This window comes from Carassius auratus, chromosome 7 (assembly GCF_003368295.1).
Source record: "Carassius auratus strain Wakin chromosome 7, ASM336829v1, whole genome shotgun sequence".
NCBI lineage: Eukaryota > Metazoa > Chordata > Actinopteri > Cypriniformes > Cyprinidae > Carassius > Carassius auratus.
Genome location: NC_039249.1, coordinates 32241351 through 32260263, shown reverse-complemented (window position 1 = coordinate 32260263; position 18913 = coordinate 32241351). Strand labels below are relative to the sequence as shown.

General features: G+C 38.3%; 1 protein-coding gene across 11 annotated transcripts in view; it reads left to right on the top strand.

Moving 5' to 3' along the window:
- Positions 1 to 4822: 4822 nt before the first annotated feature.
- neo1a (neogenin 1a) overlaps positions 4823 to 18913 on the top strand; it is a 145933-nt gene continuing 131842 nt past the window's right edge. For 2 of the 11 annotated variants that reach the window (XM_026268524.1, XM_026268529.1), the window contains exon 1: positions 4826 to 5488. In XM_026268524.1, coding sequence (XP_026124309.1) covers positions 5416 to 5488 — 73 coding nt within the window. In that variant the 5' untranslated portion in view covers positions 4826 to 5415. Of the gene's footprint in view, positions 5489 to 18913 lie in introns of all 11 variants that reach the window. The other 9 variants (XM_026268527.1, XM_026268526.1, XM_026268532.1 and 6 more) reach the window with 8 other exon arrangements.

Below are 18913 nucleotides of genomic sequence, written 5' to 3'. Positions count from 1 at the left end.
CATTTGCATGCAAATTATGTTTTCAGTCAATTTTTGTCAGTCAGTCAGTTTTCAGCCCGCAGGCGTGTAGTGTTTCTTTACAAAGTGACATTGCCAACTACTCGCCTGGTATTTGTAATATAGCGTTTTAGTCTTTTTTTTTTTTTGTGGATCTGTGTGGACATTTTGACAGCATTGCTGGCTGTACATGAAGTTTTTCAAAATCACAAAAGAAAATGTTTGTAGTACAATCACTGACATGTGAATGTGTTCCTAATTATTTTTGTATATTGATGGATTTATGGTTTGTATCATAGATTTAGGAGTTAATATGTACAGGGGCAAATACATTTTCAGACAGACGCAGTTTGAGTCAGACCAGTGGTTCCCAACCCTGGTCCGGGAGGCATGTCTCCTTTCTCTCACACGTTTCAGGTCTTGGAACAGGGGTGTCAAACTCAATTCCTGGAAGGCCAGAGCACTGCAGAGTTTTGTTCCAACCCTGCTCCAACACACATACAATGTCATTTCAAATAAGCCCGAAGGACTTGATTAGTTGGATCAGGTGTGTTTAATTATAGGGTTGAAAACTCTGCAGGGCTCTGGGCCTCCAGGAATTAAGTTTGACACCCCTGTCTTGGAATCTCTACTAATGAGCTGATGACCTGAATCAGGTGTGTTTGATTAAAGAGACATGCAAAATATGCAGTGTTGAGATGCCTCCAGGACCGGGGTTGGGAACCATTTAGAGGGCTTTCACATTGGCAGTTTAGAGCAGAACAGGGCATGGTTCGCATGAAAAATTGCCAATGTGAACGCTGTCAGTGCGCACTTCTCCTACCTGGAGAAGGAGGTCTGAGTTCGGTTGCTCCCGAGCTGAATGTGTAAGCAACACGGAGGTGCACTCTTGTGCAGGAAGTAAAGTATCCCGAGCATGCGTAACACTGTCGATATCATTGTTTCCTCAACACACAAGAGAGCAGAGGTTGATTCCACACACTCCTAAAAGTCAAAATTTAATTAATGAAAATTAAATAATGAAAATTAATTATTATACTGTGCATAATAGCATCAAAATAACAAAAAAAAAAAAAAAAAATCACAACTATGCTCAGTCGCGTTGTGTTCTCCATGTGTTTTCTGTGTGCGTTTGCGATGACGTAAGGTGACTGCAAATGCACCTGGGTTCGATAAAACTATTGAGTCGCCGGGAACAATCGCGCTCGGGCTCGGACCGCAGCAAACAAGCCCAGTGTAAAAGCCCTCTTAGTTAGATCACTTTTTTTGCTTTAGAAATAATATTCTAATTTAAAAACTGAATTTTGTGTTCATCATAATACAATAAACGTATCATATAGTAACCGTAATACCATGATATATAGTGATCATCATTTGCACACATTAGAAATGTCTGAATGTCACTGCATTAGCAAAGAAAGTAACTGCAAACAAATACAGCATTTTGGCAGTTACTTTTTTTTATTTTATTTTTTATTTTTTTTTGCTGTACTCAAAGAGATTTTGTGGGATGCAGCGAGATAACATAGGTGTAAAGGGGAAGTTCATCACAAAACCAGAAAACATTTAATTTTGAACAGTATATATGTTTATCTCTAGTGTAATAAACTTTCATTTTAAATTATTTTTGTAACATGTTTTGTAAAATGTGTTCATCATACTTCATACAAAAAGGGGTCATGTGACCTTTCTAAAAAGAACATTATTTTGTGTCTATGGTGTAATGCAATGTGTTTATTCGGTTTATGGTTCAAAAAACACATTATTCTCCTCTATGCCCTGCCTGTCTGAAACACGCTGATTTTACAAAGCTCATCGTTCTGAAAAGCGAGGTGTTCTCTGATTGGCCCGATATCTCAAGTGTGTGACGTAATTGTCACGCCCCTTACCACAGTGGTCCCCAATCCCAGTCCTCACACCGCCCTGGTTCTGCATATTTTGCATATCTCTCTTAGTCTACACACCTGATTCATATAAAAGGCTCGTAAGAAGAGAGCTATGTGCATGAACTGTGTTCCAATTGATATAATCCCTGCACCGTGTTCATTGCTCCCTGAGCAGTGGTAATCCATTGAAGTTTACTTCACTTCTGAACATTCATTCATTGATTTGCGCTATATAATTTGCGAATAGAACAAACGTGATATGTAATAAGAAGACTTGCATTGGGAAATGCTGCCTTACCATACTGTGATGTTGTGTTCCAGCATGACAAGACAAAAATAATAAAACATATTATAAATGAGGCATTTGTTGCATCCAGTGGGGACATAATTACTGATTATGACTTATACTGTGTTTTTATATATTGCATTGTGAATCACGCAGTGATTTGTGATCGGAGAAATGACAAACAACAAACGCTAATCTACACTGCTTAAAACTAGTGTTTGAATCATCAGTGGCAAATTCATTACATATGTAAACACACTTCGTACTTACAGACTGTGAGTCAGAAGCGCCAGACTGTCCTTGCAAAGTTGTATAGAAACAGACACCGGCATTGTAGGCTACTCTGGAAACCGTCCTCGTCCTCCATAAAATGCGCTGCACACATCAGAATATTTGGGTTCAATACAACAGTATTGTGGATACAACTTAACCACTGATTTCTAGTTGTGTCCTCTTTTGGAAGGCCAAACAAAGTATTTTCGCTTTCACAATGAAAAACAGTGTCTCCACGAAATGGTGCCATCGACAACAGCGAGATCAAAATTACGCCTTCTTTCTTTGCATGAAAATTTGGGCGGTGTTATGCAAATATTCCCACATCATGACTTAGACACGTGAGGGCGTGTTTAAATGAGCCATAATAGGAGGCCGTGGAAAAATCCAAACTTTAATAAAGAATATCTCTTTTGATTTGATTAGACTTTGCAACTTTACAGATCTTCTTCATGCAACGAGATGCTTGTAACACTCCAAAGAGAGAAAAAAATTGAAATCGCATCACATGACTCCTTAAATGATCTGGCTATAGCTTACTTGAGAGTGCGATTATAAGTAGCTAAAGGCATAAACATTAATCATTTTCTCACACACACGACTTGGAACATAATGTCAAATAGACCACTTTTATACTACTATTATGGTGTTTTGCATGATTTTTGAAGCTTGAAAAATTCTTCAAAATGTATCCAAGAATTGATACAGAATTGGAAAGACATTATAGTGAGTAAACGGTGACAGGACAATTTATTTTGGAAAGAAGAAGAGTGACATAAAAACACTTAGAAAGAAGTGAGTAGATGTAACATTAACAACACAAAATGCATAGAAGGTGAAGATATATTAACCTGCGTCAGTCAAGATGAGTCTGTGGGCTGTAATACTGATAATTCAGCAAACACTGGTGTCCATATGACATATGATGTCCCCGTCCACAACCAAATAATCTGCCTTAAATTAATAGGGTTCAGTGCTTACAGTGATCAGATTAATTCCGCTAGCGTTTTCTAAACCTGTATTAATCCCTGTAATCCTCAGCGGTTTCACTGCCAAGTGCTTTAATCCTTCAGCCACCAAGTGAGATAAACACAAAAGTAGCCGTGCAGATGTACAATTCGGTTCTGTCCATCATTCCAACATTCATATTTCACGTCTGTCCAGACAGGTACAAATAGAGGCCCTTGAAATCCATGCAAGGCTCTTGCAGAAAGCAAGGATCTCTGTTTTCTGGCTGGAGAACACATTGAGGGCATCTCAAAGGTTTTAAGCTAATCAAGAGTAGTGTGTTCGGCCTCGAGTGGTATGAGATCCCATATCACTATTAGCATAAAATAACAGCCAGCACCTCATGTGTACAACCTGTACAATGCAGCAATTTCACCACAGCAAATAATGTGTAGTACACTAGAGGTAAATGGTGAATATTAATTGCTTATGCAGATTACAAAGGATGTAGTGTTACTGAGGTAAGCAGTGCATGGTTAATGTGAGAATTGACTCTAATATCCTGTTCACACCCAAAGGATGAAAATATAGACACAACATTTTCATTGAGGAATTTACTCACCTTCCTTTACGAAACAGGATACTGATTAGGAGAAAACTCAACAAAACCCAACAAAAAAAGGACCATGGAATATGTTTTACAGACATGCACTATTTTAAGTACCTTGAAGTAACACAATGGCACAAGAACATGGTGATCAATCAGGACCATGAGTAAATCTGTCAGTAGATGGAGCTCTTCCAAGTCAATGTTTCCAGAGCAGATCTGAAAATGTTGCATTTTTCAGAGGCAGTTGAATTAAAATGCTTTTGTCACATTACTTCTGTCAAGACTTCTCCATTTTTATGTGTCAAAATGACAACAAAAAAGTATTTTGAAATATATTTAAAAAATAATAATTTAGAGAGAATATTTGAAATATATGAATGCTGACTACTAGCACTGGAACTAGTTACATTTTGATATAGTATATGGACGCCTGCGATCAATTATGCCACTTGGCAAACATCATACAGAACAAGTGTGTGAGTAAAGACAGTTGGCACAACATAACCTCCCCATGGGAATGTTTGGCACAACGGCACCAACATAACTTTAGTCTTTAATTAACAAACTATGAAATATGAATTTGTGACATTGAATGTGTTTGTTACCCAAGATTTGTTACCCAAGATTTGTTACTTGTGCATTTGCAACTAGCTTTGTTCCACCTTAATGTTGTTGATATATTTCTTTAGCCAATTATTTCTAAGTAAAGTTTTAAGTTACGTTTGTTCCTCCTAAATGTTTTTTATTCATTTAGTCTCGATACATTATTAACAAAAGGTTTAAAAACCGTTTGCCAGATCAAGGATCTGGTAGGTCCTTGTGTGTGGTATTTCAATCATATGGATCTGAATGTAAACTAAAGCATTCAACTGTTAAAAAAAAGCCAATAAAAATGACTTCAAATGAAATAGTGTTCAAGATGGTAAGAAGTGTTTAAAGCCATTCCAGGCTTTTGTGATGGCCACGTGTGATGAATCCTGATCTCTTTCTGATCCAGTTCCGGTTTTCCCAGGGTCCGATCTGAATTCCTGCTGTTCTCTCTCTCTCTGTGATCAGTGAAAAATATCTCCAACCGTCCAAGGCTGTCGTTCTTCTCTCTCTCTCTCTTCACCTTTACACATTATGTCTGCACTGACGCCTCTCATTTCGCTCCTGTCCAGCTCGGCGTTGGTTTAATCTCGGAAATATGGATTGACTTTGATTTCACTCGGTCGCCTGTTGAAGTTTTAAAGCGCATTCCTCGGGCTGGTCGTGCCTCTGCTCAACGAGCTTCATGTTTCCCTCGGCAACTTTCGGAAGTAACTCGTTCCGGATGTGTTCACACTGTTGAACTGATCCGTGCGCGCGATCAGACGGATTTTAAATACGGATTGAGTTCGAGGCTTTTCACACTACTTTTATTTGTGTTTAAAGTGATGGCGGAGCGGGGAGCCCGGCTGCTCCTCTCTCTTTTCTGCCTCACGATCACAGTTTCACATGCTGAAAAAGGTAAGGTTCACGAGCATTAAAACTTTCTGTATCGCCACCCGCCGTCTGTTAATGTAAAAGTGACAAATGTGTGAAAATGTATGTGATACTATGTGTGACTAACTTCTACAACTATCACCAAATCAAGGATTTTGTCCAGTTTATCGAACACGCTCTGTTCATACAGACTCCTAAATCAAAACAAAGGTGTACTATCGCTTTGCAATCTTTATGTTTGCACTGAAAAAAGGCTCATTAACTGCAAAGGTGTGATCTTCATTAACACCTTCACAATTTCACCTGAATAGAAAACCTCATACCTTTCTTAAATAATGAATCGCCAAACCGGCCTCATGGAAAATAAGTAAATAAAGCCTCGTTAATTATAGGCTAATAACCTCATGTCTGTGGAAATCGGTGCTTATACTGTCTCCGTAAGAAGTCGTAGATCTTCTGCATTATATCTTACAAAAAAAGAAAAAGGCAAAAAAAAAGAAAAAAAAAGTGGTTTATCCATTTATATTTTTCAGGTCGAATAAGGTAGAAGAAAATGAGAAATATGTGTTTTGGGAAGAAAATCTATCCTATTTATTTTGGTGGCTGTCCAGTTCTGGGGTGAAGAGAGAAAGTGAATTACTTTGCTCTGATGGAAACCAAAAAGAATATACCTGGGACAAAAACCATTGCTTGCATACAACATTTACAGTGAAAAGATAGCACTTGATATAGATATATAGCCTACCTGAAAATGCTGCATTTATACAGATTGGTTAATGCTGCACAAAGGCAACATAAATGTATTTACACTGTTCATAATTTCTTAAACATCCTTTTTATAAATGGGAAGATGTGAATAACTGTTATGTGCGATTGCATTGCATTCTGGCACAGAATAGGGATCCAGCATAGAGCAGCCTTAACTCAGCTGTCTAAATATGCCTTTAGAGCAAGGTGGTTGTGATTTTGCTTCAGAGCAATTGAATCTATTAATATTTTGTTTAGTGCATTCATAACATTTGTTCAAATTGAATATGAAAAGGCTCACATTTAATTTTGCATGATGCATCATTTAACTCTTTCATTAGTATTGGTTAACATGTTTTCACTAGTTTGGATCCGTGAGCTTGTTTATCAGGATCATGTCCGGAGAGAGCAGGCCGTAGTGGAGTTTGCGGCTGGGCTGTCTTGCGTGTGGAGGCTGATGAAAGCTGCTCTGCTGCATGAAAAGCAATGTGCTGTGGTAAAAAATCACAGGCTTTGCTCGAGATCAGTACATAAGAGAGGAATGGGGGGCTGGGTGGAATGGGCAGACTCTGTCTGGAAAGTAATAAAACCAGGAGATTAAGGGGGGGAACAGGGAGTTCCTTTGGGAGTTTTGATTGATTCCAGAGAATTGGACCTACATGCGGAGAGCGAGTTTCAAGTTACTAATTGTGGGGTCCCCTTCCGAAAATATGTGTTTACTTGAAACATGTTTTTTGAGGTCCTGAAGCACACATATGTGAATCAAAAGCAGTTTTGAAAGTTCAGGTTACCTACATCTCACTGATAACAGCATTCCAACTCTTCATTGTGCTGGAAAGGAAATGGGCATGTCTTCAAGTGAGAGTTTGTGTGTGTGTGTTTTTAAATAAGATGTCATTGCATCCTTTTTACATCCCATCTTATCTGCATAATCCTGCTGGGAGTGAATTGTGTGCTGATGGGTTCCCTATGGACAATATAAACATCATGTTAAATTGTATAAACACCCTCACAACCTTGTCTGCGACCACTCAGTGCCGCAAGCGATCTGCTTCCTTCGCAGAGGCCTTCATTGCACAGGCCTAAGCAGGACCTCAACAAAAGGACTGTATTGACAATACTTAAAAAAAAAATAAAAAAATTTTATTCCAAACATTTGGTAATGCAAGTAAAATAATAGCAGTTTTCTCTATGACCGAAGCCATGAACATGTGAGGTGTGTGGATATACTTTACTATTAATACAAACTATGCTTAACTACAATGTAAATCTGAAATATTAGACGATGACTCGTTGCTGTAGTAGAACTTTACTACGACTGATTTATTATCTAATGACAAAACGCCATGAACAGTCCCCATTTGAATTACGCAACTTTATTTTTGGTTTTGGTCTTCAGCAAAATTTACATCTTTGATTTAGGATTTGTTCAAAATATCATTTTGATGCCTCACTATTACCGCTACATATATTACTATTTTATACATATGTTTACAATGGTACAATGGTAACACAATGTAGTTTGCTGTTTACTCTTAATTATTCCTTACAATGGCATCCTTCTAATGCCATCACTGGACTATGGTACCAGCAAAGAGCTTTTTAGTAAAAGCTGTATTGTATTTAGCTTATTTTCAGAATGTAGAGAGAGATATTTTTATCATAGATAAATGGATGGCTTTTCTGGTAATATCCCATAAGTGCAATAGCCTGTTTGGCCATATAGCTGTGTGTTGTTGTGCATTATAATCATTATCCAAAGTCATCATTACTGTTGCAGCTGCATGTTTTCAGATATCAAGGAACAAAGAGGATCAATATCACAGTAACAAATTAAGTATTGTCAGCAATTGAATCTTGCTGGAAATAGGGCATCACAATAAGCTCCAGCTGAGAGATCTAGCCTTCAGTATTCTTTATTAATTTAGACGGACAGTGGGCCTTTGGCTAATTGCCTGATGTGTAAATGAAGGCTTGATAGTAGCATGTAAATGGATTATGATTGATGGAGTTATTTGTTTATTGCACAAGCAGCAAAAGTGCTGGTTATTAATTTGACCTCATATTTGTCAACATATAATTTGGTTTTTTTTTTTTTTGTAAGGAAATCAAACCCTTTCATTGTCCTTGTACTAAGCGATAAGGCATTGTGTTGGTATGTTTGGGAGGGGATGTAATTATTATTTCATACTATGTCATGGCAAATTGATTTTGGTTTTGAAATAAATTGAATTAAATGGATGACCTACAACATTTACCACAATGAGGATACAACCAGAGCACACTACATAGGATGCTGTATCCCAGAATGCAATGCACTCAACTTTCCCCGCTATCTACATGGATAATCAATGTCATCTCTGTTTCTTGATTTACCATTGGATCAGACAGAAAAAATGACTCAGAATTGGAGTATGAATTGTCGTATTTTATTTCAATGGCAGATGTAAGTCGTTGTTTCAAACATGCCACGTAGTGAGATCATATGGCAACAGTTCAGCATGCTACAGTTTGAAAATTTCAATGTTGCATGCTGTTTCAATTATATATATAAAAAAATAGTACAGTATGTACTGCACAGTGTGTAGTAAGTGGTACGTTGGCTCAAGTATTCCATTCCAAGCTTGCCTTTACTAGATTGGCTGTGCCAGGAAGCCTTAACATCAACACTGCTCACCAGCATTTATTTTTTGGTGGTCTCTAAATTGAGGTATGAATGGTTAGAGCTACTTGTGAAAATTTGAGTCCAATTATTGAAATGTTGAGCTTCCGCTGTATAAGATTATTGGAAAGGTTTTTGCCGATCCAAGCCAAACCTGCTCAATTCTGCACTATTACCATCAGTAGTGTATCATTATGTTACTGAGTACACTATTTTAGTGTATCATTTGAGAAAATGACCAGTCTACTCAAATACACATGAGGTAGTGTACAGCTTTTTGTTGTTGTTGAAGGAATTCCGATCAAATGGTCAGGCCGACGGAACGTTTGGTGGTCAACACCCTCATTTGGGATCTGAGTGGTTGCAGTTCTCAGTGGATTTCTGTTTGCGGGTGAATTCTTGCTGCTGTGTCTCTTGCCAGCCTCAGCAGCTGGAGAAGATTATGATGCATGTGTGATATGAATGCTTGTACTTGGTAAAATGAAACAAAATTCAACTAGAGGTACTGATAAGCCATTTGCAGTATCTTTCTCTTGTTGTGAGTGTGTTCACCTTTACAATTCAGAATTAAGGTAATATTAAACTAGATTTGAATAGCTCCAATTATGAGGAGCTATTCAGTATATATTTTTATTAGTAAATACACAACATTATTACTATTGCTAATATGTAGGGTTAAAGATTTAAGTTCTCAGAATGTAACTTGTCCTGCATCAGTTGTTTTACATCACTTAACTTGATAACTATACCACTTAAGTACATAACTTAACTTGAATGAGGACCCGAGTTGTATACGGCCAAGAATCTTAGTTTATGCCACCACAAAGATGTACTAAAAACTAAAAACTGAAAAGGGATGGCTTTGAGTTTTTGAAAAGTTGTGGATCCAGACAACAATGTTGTGAAAATGTTCTGTGAATACACCGATTTGCGAAAATTACTAAAAATGTTATATTAAACAAGCCAGGCCAGCAGTTGGCGATGTCACCTTGTAAAGAAACACTACGTGCCCTGCACAAAACACTTAATACACATGTGCATGACGTTAACATTTTCACAAATTTGCGTTTTTGTAGTTTACAAGACAATAATGGTATTGTTTTTATTATTTTTTTTAACTGGCCCTTTGAAACTTGCTTTTAAACAAACACAACAACAACAACAACAACAAAAATCTGATTTGCACATATGTGTGATTTCACCGCAACTTCCCGAGTTCTGTTCTGCACATTTCACAGTCAGCACCATACCACTGATCCCAAATGCTGAACTATGTAGAACAAATAAGAGCTCTCAATTTGTAGGGAACCATTTTTCCATGTTCAAAACTGGTCTTTCTCTGCTCAGTCCAAATAAAACCCATTTATTGCTGACCCAGTTAGTTTGGAATGTTTAGATTTTGTTCTTCTTTCCGACAATGCCTGGGCAGCTTGGTTGCTCGTATGCACTACCATATTAGTTAGTATTGTTCCCGCTCCATCTTCCTGTGCTAATAGTTGAGCGATCATGAAATGGGGTCTGCCTTCTTTATGGCCTGTTGTGTAACATTTCACTTAATCACAAAAATCTGAAAGGACCAGTCATTATACTCTCCCCCACACACCTGCTGAATATGCTGACAAGCAAACTTGTTCTGTATTTCATTTCTCTGGTCCCAGCAGTAAATGTTATATGTGAGTAACGACAGCATGAACTGATATCTGTGCCAAGCGTCCCGGCAGACTAAAGCTGTGAAATCATTGAAGGTGATTGAAGCACCCTGTAGTTGCACATTGCTTGAACACTGATGACGGACACTGCAGGGGCCTTTCCCTCACGGCTCTCTGGAAAGGCCTCAGTGTGGTAGAGAGCTGTAGTCTAGATGTATCACTGAAGATGGATTGTGAAGAAGCTCAGTGCCAGTCTGCCTGAACTCAGCTTGTTGCCCTTGGCAGCTCAAGACGTGCTTAAGATCTTCTCGACGCGCCATCCTGAGGTTGACTTTTGGTTTATCGCAAAGGTCCGGAAAGGGCTGTCATACCTGCCTGTTTGAAAAGCAAACACTCCTTCCTTTGCTTAACCAAGGAAGCATGGAAGATGGAACACCGGGACTCGAAATTTAAACAGTGGAATATTTGCTCTTTTTTTTTAATGTAAATTAGTAACCTGAATTTTCCAGTTGTCACTGTTCATTAAAGGTGCAGGTCTCCTGAAAAGTGACATTTTAATATATTTTACTATGACTATTATTACTATATTATAAAATCCATACATCATCTTTGGTTCTGCCAGATAAAAAATTGGAAAATTGTAATAAAATATATTGATTTATCTTTTTTCATATTACAATAAATGTGAACTGGATTTGCACACTTTGAAAAAGAAAGACATAGGGGTGAATAAATGGTGGCATATTCTCAGAATATTCTTTGACAATTAAATGCAGGACGTGTCAAGGTTTCCGCTTAAGATGCTTTTCTGAATATATCTGTTAGAATGCATGTTTATTATGTATTTCACAATTGAGATGTTTACAGAATCTCTGTTTTTGAATACTGTATCTTAACTGAAATGAGTCTTTGAAAGAGGTCAGGTGAATGCAGTTGCTTTTGTGATTGTGAGGATATGCTCTTTATTCTCTTTATAAGTCCTCGAGAAGGCCAGAAAGAGCTGTGCATAACTTAACCTTTATGGTGTTTCACATCACGCTCAAATTAACGTAGATTTTTACCTTTCTAGGTATGTATTGTTATGGTGTTAGACAGTTTGGGTGGTTTCTAGGGTTTTCTTGTTTCCATTTATAACTTGTAGATGGTCTTGCAGCTGCAGGGCTTGCAAGATGAGATATGAAGAATTTCCTCCCGATGGTTAGGATCAGCAGGAATGATGGAAACCAGCTGCTCTGGGTCCCTGACCTCAAGAATTGACCTCTGACCCTATGATGGATAAATGCAACTAGAGAAAAAACAGCCATGTGAAGAAGATAAAGCAAGAAAGCACCTGCAGAGTAGGCCTGACATTCCAGCACTGGACCCTTGGACACGTGTCACATGATCCCACCGAGTGAGTTTGTATGGAAGGGGGCATCATTAAAGGGAGGCCAGCTGTTACTGTAGATGCCTAATGAGCTGTTTTATGGAAAAGACTTGATGAAAATGCATATTTGACCAGTTACCTGTGGAATGAGTATGCCTACGTGGAACCTGCACCGACAGAAAATCCACAGAAAGCTCCACAGGTTTCCAGAGAATGGTAATTACACAAAAGTTTCATCCAATCTGTTTTTTTTTAATTACAAAAATATTCAGTCTAATTATTTGATTCTTTTCCCTTCATCCAACATTTCATTAGTGATTCAAAAGTAATTTTCTTTTGAACAGTTCCAAACACTCTGGGTGGACTAGAAACTTTGAGCTACTATTAAGAGTTTAGTACTCTAAGCAGTTTAACACATTTTCCCCATTTAAATTCATTCTGCAGAATTCTTTATGCAGATTGCATGTGGGCCTCAATATAAGTAATTGCTGCTACAGACCTATGCAAATGTGCCCCTTTTCACTTAGGTACACAAAAATGAAGCAATTAGCTGGGGGACGACCGGCGTTTAATATTTGACTAGAAGGCTTTTTTTCAGAAGCAGAGGATTCTTTCTAACAAAGGTACACAAATAATATTTTTCTTGTTTCTGTTGTCTCTCACCTTATAATGAGGTTTGATATTGGTAATTGGACAATTTTGGAAGAGAAAGCATTCACCAATAATTTTGTGCGGTGGTATCAGGCCCATTATGTTCATCAAAAAGCAATTACAGAAAGCCGCTATTCCGGGATCTTTTTACGTATGGTAATTAAACAAAATACTACTTTTATCTTCCATTTCTCACCTCTAGACACTTAAACAATCGCCCCACTTCATTAGCATAAGCAGAATCATGTACACAATAACGTGATGATTGGATAATTAACAGTTGCAATCAGATTATATCAAATTAAACTTTATATCTTTTCTAGGGCAAAATAGACAATTCTTTTTTTTTTTTTTTTTTTTTTTTTTTCTTTTTTATATAGCCAGTAGGGTTTCACAGAGGAATTCCTAGAAGAAGATTAACCTTCACTGGGCAGTGGACTGGGCCGACCCACCCATACCAGCCCACTTAGAGCCTCGCTGCTGCTGCCTGCATTCCCAGCATGGCTGGGCCAGTAATTCACAGTCAGGGTGGTGTCGCACATTGCTTGCCGAAAAGTGGGGTTGGGTCAGGGGTTCAATTGCTCCCCCTGGGTAAGGCCTTAGATACATAGAGACTGTACAGCTGCCCCACGCTGACTACAGTGGTAATTAATTTCTAATGAGGGTTGGACCACTCGCTTATGCCAGCTTGCATTGAGCCCACAGGCTCCAGACATATTCTTCTATGCCCCATTTATTTAAAGAGTGTGTAATATTCTCCAGTAGGTCAAAAGTTCCATTCCGCTTTATGATGTCGACTCTCCTTGTGTAATTTCTCCTAGTAGCTTTTCAACACTTTTATTTTGATTAGATCGCAATATGGCGATATGAAAAAGATTTGTCATTTCAGTCTTATGTGAGATTAAATGAAGTTTTTTGCACTCCTGGTTCTAGTTCAATAAACTCATCCCCGTTCAATTCATTTTTTATATCACTCTCTTTTTTTCTCGTTCATTGCTCTTAGAGGAAGGGTGCCTTCAGCGCATTCAATCGCTTTTAATTAAAGTAGGTGACTTGTGAATTGTGGTTTTGGGTCAGTGCTGAAGTGGGTTGATAAAATTTCCCTGAAAGGAAACCGTACTGTGAAATACAGGAAGCCATTAGGAAGTGTGGGCCTCACATCTATCTGCAGCCAGCAAACAGTGTCCAGCCCCTTGTGTAAGCACTGTGAATGAGCTTTAGTGCTCATGAAGATAATTTTGTTGGGAAATGAAAAACAAAACCCACAGAAAAACACAACATTGTTTTTTGGGGTTTTTTCTCAGCCAACATTACAAATAATTGAAGTGATCTCTGAGGCAAAATAGAGCTGATGTTTTTTTTCAGAATTTTGGTTATTTGTTTTTTTTTTCACTAGTAAATTATGAATGTTTATCTGAATAAACAATATTAATGTGTTGTTTATTTGTTCTAAATTGTTGTTCTTGCATTATTGTGCGGTTTTTGAACTGCATGGTTGCTGGTAGTAATGCAAAAACCAAAAATATTTGGTTAAGGCAGCAAAAGAAAAAGGTTTTCAGTGCTACAACTGGTTCATTGGTACAAAATTGTTGGTTTCCAACCAAATTAATGCTTCGGTTTAATAAAAAAAATAAAAATAATAATTGGTGCATCGCTAGATGCTATGACATTAATAATTGGCTTCCTACTGGTCCAAGTCACAAGTTCTCTTTGAAGATGTTTGCATAAATTGTAAACAACACAGCTCTAAGTTTAAGATATATAGTTGAATTCATGCACGTTCTAATTATGACCAAAATTTTATTGACTGAAATTTGTTGATTTCACCTCACGAGCCTTTCACAGCAATGATACCTCTCTTCTTTTAACTGAAGTTAAGTTTAGCCTTTAGTCTTTCAATGTTTTTTTGAGTCTGGTTAATTTAAGTGTACTGGGAGCGATGATCTTTAGAATGAGATTTACCTAATACAAACCTTCGTTCATTTGTAATGCTTTGTAGTGCACAAATTGATTTTGGGTCCTTGACGAGCTCTGGAACTCATTCGGGTCGTTGTTATTGAACCCTTGTAACTGAATTACTCGAGGTAACCCTTTCCTAATATAATTTCAAGCTTTGCCGTCCATTTTCAACCGGCGAGTTCTTTCCGCTAATGAACAAGTAAATGTGACCGTTAAGGTTGTGTGTTTCTGGTGCATGGCAAATACAAAAAAACACCAGAAATGTTATACGGAGCATTGATCACCCATGAAATCACATATCGTCAAACATCACTCTAGAACATCAGTGGAAAATTGACTAGTAGTTAAGTGGTTGCGGAGCTGTGCTGTACTGGGCCCCTGAGATCCTCTGCGATGCCTCGCTACGTCTATCCCGTTGTGCGCTGCTCCTATTTTGAATTTCAATCAGCACTTGATGTGTTGTTATGTGAAGGAATGGGGGGTGGAGGTGAGCTGGAATATGTGGCGTGACCAACGGAGACTCATTTGAGGCTCATTTGTGTCCGCTCGCATCCCAGGGGGCACATGCCGTAAACTGCTAGCCGCTGGGCTTGCAAACACATCTCCAGCTAGCTCGTGCTGATCTCAGACAGGAGGTTGTACAATCAATATTAACCCCCTTTCTGCCTCCTTCTCTTTCTCTGTTGTGTCACGCCATCATGTGCTGTCACAATTACCACACCTTAGTTTGATATATTGAATTAAATGTGCTGTGGTAGCAGCATTGCGCCTTAAGCCCATGTCATTCACTCCACGGGGGTTTACGAGCATAATTGTCTCCTGGACTCCATTAACCAGCCATATGTTTTATTGGTATTTACCATAATTTGTGATTGAATTATTCCGCTCATGACACCTTGTGTTTCTTACAAATGCATCGAATACTGGGAAATGCTAATTCTGCAGTTTTTCTACCTTTCCATATGGCGCCGAATCTCTGCGGTGATACCAGCGGAGCAGTTTTTTTAAATGAGATTGTAGCCGACAGTGTGAAAAAAGACATTTAAGGAGAACGAAAAGGACAAAGCTTGCAAGATGAACAACAAATAATTCATGTTTTTCAGTTAGTAGCTCCACCGAAAGCCACATTTGATCCATTTCTCCTTGCAGCCGACTTCCATTAATAATGGATGCTAGTTTCTCCCCCATTGGAGTCCTGCAGGGCACAGATTCCCCTTCCCAGCCCCCCACATTGCTCCACTGTGGTTCCCATCATTGACTATCCTGGTTAGATTGGGGCTGAGCTTATACATCATATCGCATTCTGACTTTACACCTATTGTTGGTTTAGCCAAGTGCATCAGGAGGTGTCTGCTTTGTTGTGTTACAAAGCCAACCGTCAAGAGATGATGTTTTAATAGAAATGCTGCTCTCTTTTGTTGAGGTCACATCGGACAATGCCTCAGATACCTTCATGCTGTGCTAAAGGAGCCATGTGTTTTTTTTTTATCGTTCTCTTTTAGCAGTGGCACAATGCGGAGGGGTCAGGGGCTGCATGAGCACTAGAGATTTATGGCTAGTTTAGAGTTGAAGAGGAAATCTGTGAGACATGCCAAGTGTATGATGTAAGAAACTGGCCAGGCTTACTCCCACTGCCACAGCGAATGAAGAAAGTGATGAATCAATGAGGACAATTAAAGCATGCCTCATGGTGATCTGATTCAGAACTCTGAATCCTGGGGGAAAAACAAGGTCATACCAGTTTAAGAGGGTCAGGCTGGTTTGTGGAATATTATCGCTGGTTTGTTGGAGGACTAAGACCATGTCTAACCAGCTTAAAGGAATATTCTGGGTTCAATACCAGTTAAATTTGTATAACAGCATTTGTGGCATAGTGCTAAGTATATTTTTCAGTTTGTCCCATTGTCTTTGAAAAAGTGAAAGTTGAGGTTACCGTAAAGTACTTACAATGGAAGTAAAAGCATAAATGCGGAGCTTATTATAAAAAGGTTACACTTTACAATAAGGTCCAATTAACATTAACTAGCAATGAGCAATATATTTGTTACAGTATTTATCAATCAGTATTTGTCGTTCATTTTCAATTAATGAAATTGTGACTGCTCATTGTTCATTGTCTTCATTTTAGTTGAGGTCTATTAAATAATATTAACATTTGATTTTAATAATACTAGTAAATGTTAAAATTTAAATTAACTGACAATAATACTAGTAAAAGTAAAAATTTTAATTAACTGACATCAAAAATGCTTTGAAACGATAGGTGCGTTCACGCCATATCGAACCTTGTAAAAAGCGTTCACGTCCTTGTAGAACTCATAATTACAACTTGTGAAGTGGGAGTTTTCTGAGAGCTACGACCACCTGACCACTGTACCACCTGACCACCGGAGGCTCTGTTTAGGTGTTGATTGTGTTGCCATAGAAAAGCATAATAATAATAAACATACTTATACTTCATATGACAAATTATGTTTTCGCAAATAAATAAATATTTAATAAAAATAATTAAAAAGGAAGTAAACACTGTAACCAACTGGGCACACGTCAAAATGTTTGGGCAAGCAGAAAAACTTATCGGCTGATGCCAATACTTGAAAAATGCCAAATATCGGCCTTGACGATAGGTTGGTCAGCCACTATACCAAAATAATTTTAACGAGTAAGTAACGCATTAATTAATTAATTAACGCATAAGTTTAGACTATTCAATTTAAATTGTGAGTATTTCACCATTTATAAATTGGTTTTATTCATCATTGAATTGAAACATTGAACTAAATTAAGCTGAATAATGACACTATTATCTTCTATAGAGCTGCTTTGCAGTTGAATTTGTTTAATATTTTTGCATTTTATAACAAATAACAGTTATTTACCACTTTATTAATGTTAAGCTGCTTAGAAACACTATGTATTAAAGTGATATCTAATTAAATGGCAGTGCCTCAATGTTTTAAAAAACATTATGCCACAAATGCTTCTGAAGATCATCTACCTAGTTGAAACTAGGACTTTCAGGTGCTAGTTCTGCTGATTAACCGTCTAGACCAGCTTGATTTTAGCTAGATTGTTCAGTTTATTGTTCAGTTCAGAATAAATAGTGGAAGTAGGCTGATCCTGAGCCTGTTGCTGTTCTATATGCAAGCATTAATGTCTTGAACTTAATGCGAGCTGCAACCTGTAGCCAGTGCAAGGAGATAAAGAGAGGTGTAACATGGGCTCTTTTGGGTTCGTTGAAGACCAGTCGTGCCGCTGCATTCTGAATTATTATGTAACAACACATCTGTAACACCATTCGTAATATGGGAAGGAGGAGGCAGGAACCAGCGGACATTTAAATAAAACTTTAATAATAAAATAAACACAAAACAGAGCGACAGCCCCTCGCGGATGACTGCCGTGCACAAACAAAATCAAAACACTAAATAAAACCCAGGCCTGGTCCTCTCTCGCCTTGCAATACTGTCACTCCCCCAATTATCCTTCCAGAGCTCCTCCGTGGGACTCGAGACCGGTGAGTGGGGCAGGTGTCGCTCATTATTACTCTCACTCCACCGGCCTCGCTCCGCTCCCACGGCTCTCGGCCCCACCCCTCTCATCACAACATCCACCTCATTTTATCACATACCAGCATTACCCATAATCCTCAGGAGCTCTGCTGCCACTGGAATGGGAGCCATGAGATGTGTATAAGGATATGCTGAGAGGTTTACTGATCCGTTGAGGAGCTAGTCGGTAATATCACGCTGTACAGAGGTGTCTGGATTGATCTGGCATAGTTGAGTGGGCTTCTGGAGAACATATTTCCACTTTTTTCCCATTTCTGGCAGTAGCAGAACCTGAAGCATTATGTTAGGCCAGCATTCAAGTGTCCATCACACAATCACCATTAACTGTAATTGTTAAGAAAGAGCTCTTGTGTCTGGATCACATCTCTTCAGTCCCACGCTTTAAAGATCTTCACCCAAACAGGTGTTTTTCCATTCTTTTAGGAGCTTATTAAAACCTCGTTCTTAGTGAATGCTGACAGCGCTTGTTTAGTAATGTGTGTAAACAACACCTGCTTGAACTTTGCGAATTATGAAAAATTCTGTCTACAGAGCATTGATAATTCATCCACTCATTGTGTGTCACTAATTTAACTGCTAGTTTTTCATTATTGCCTGCAGTAAGGCGCTGAGCTTTGTGAATCTCATTTTCTTTCATTTTGAAAATCCGTTTAAATCTCTTCATTACTTTTCAGTCGTCATAATGTTCGAAATGATTTCCAGGGTGTTTGTCATCCTAAAGGCGATTTCTGCTGTCCATCAGTCTTTCTGTCATCTCATTGATCCCTGTAAGTCATGAATATGTATAAGAGGCTGCTGAAAAGGAGATGGGAGGAGTTATTGATGTTTGACATTGAGAATGTG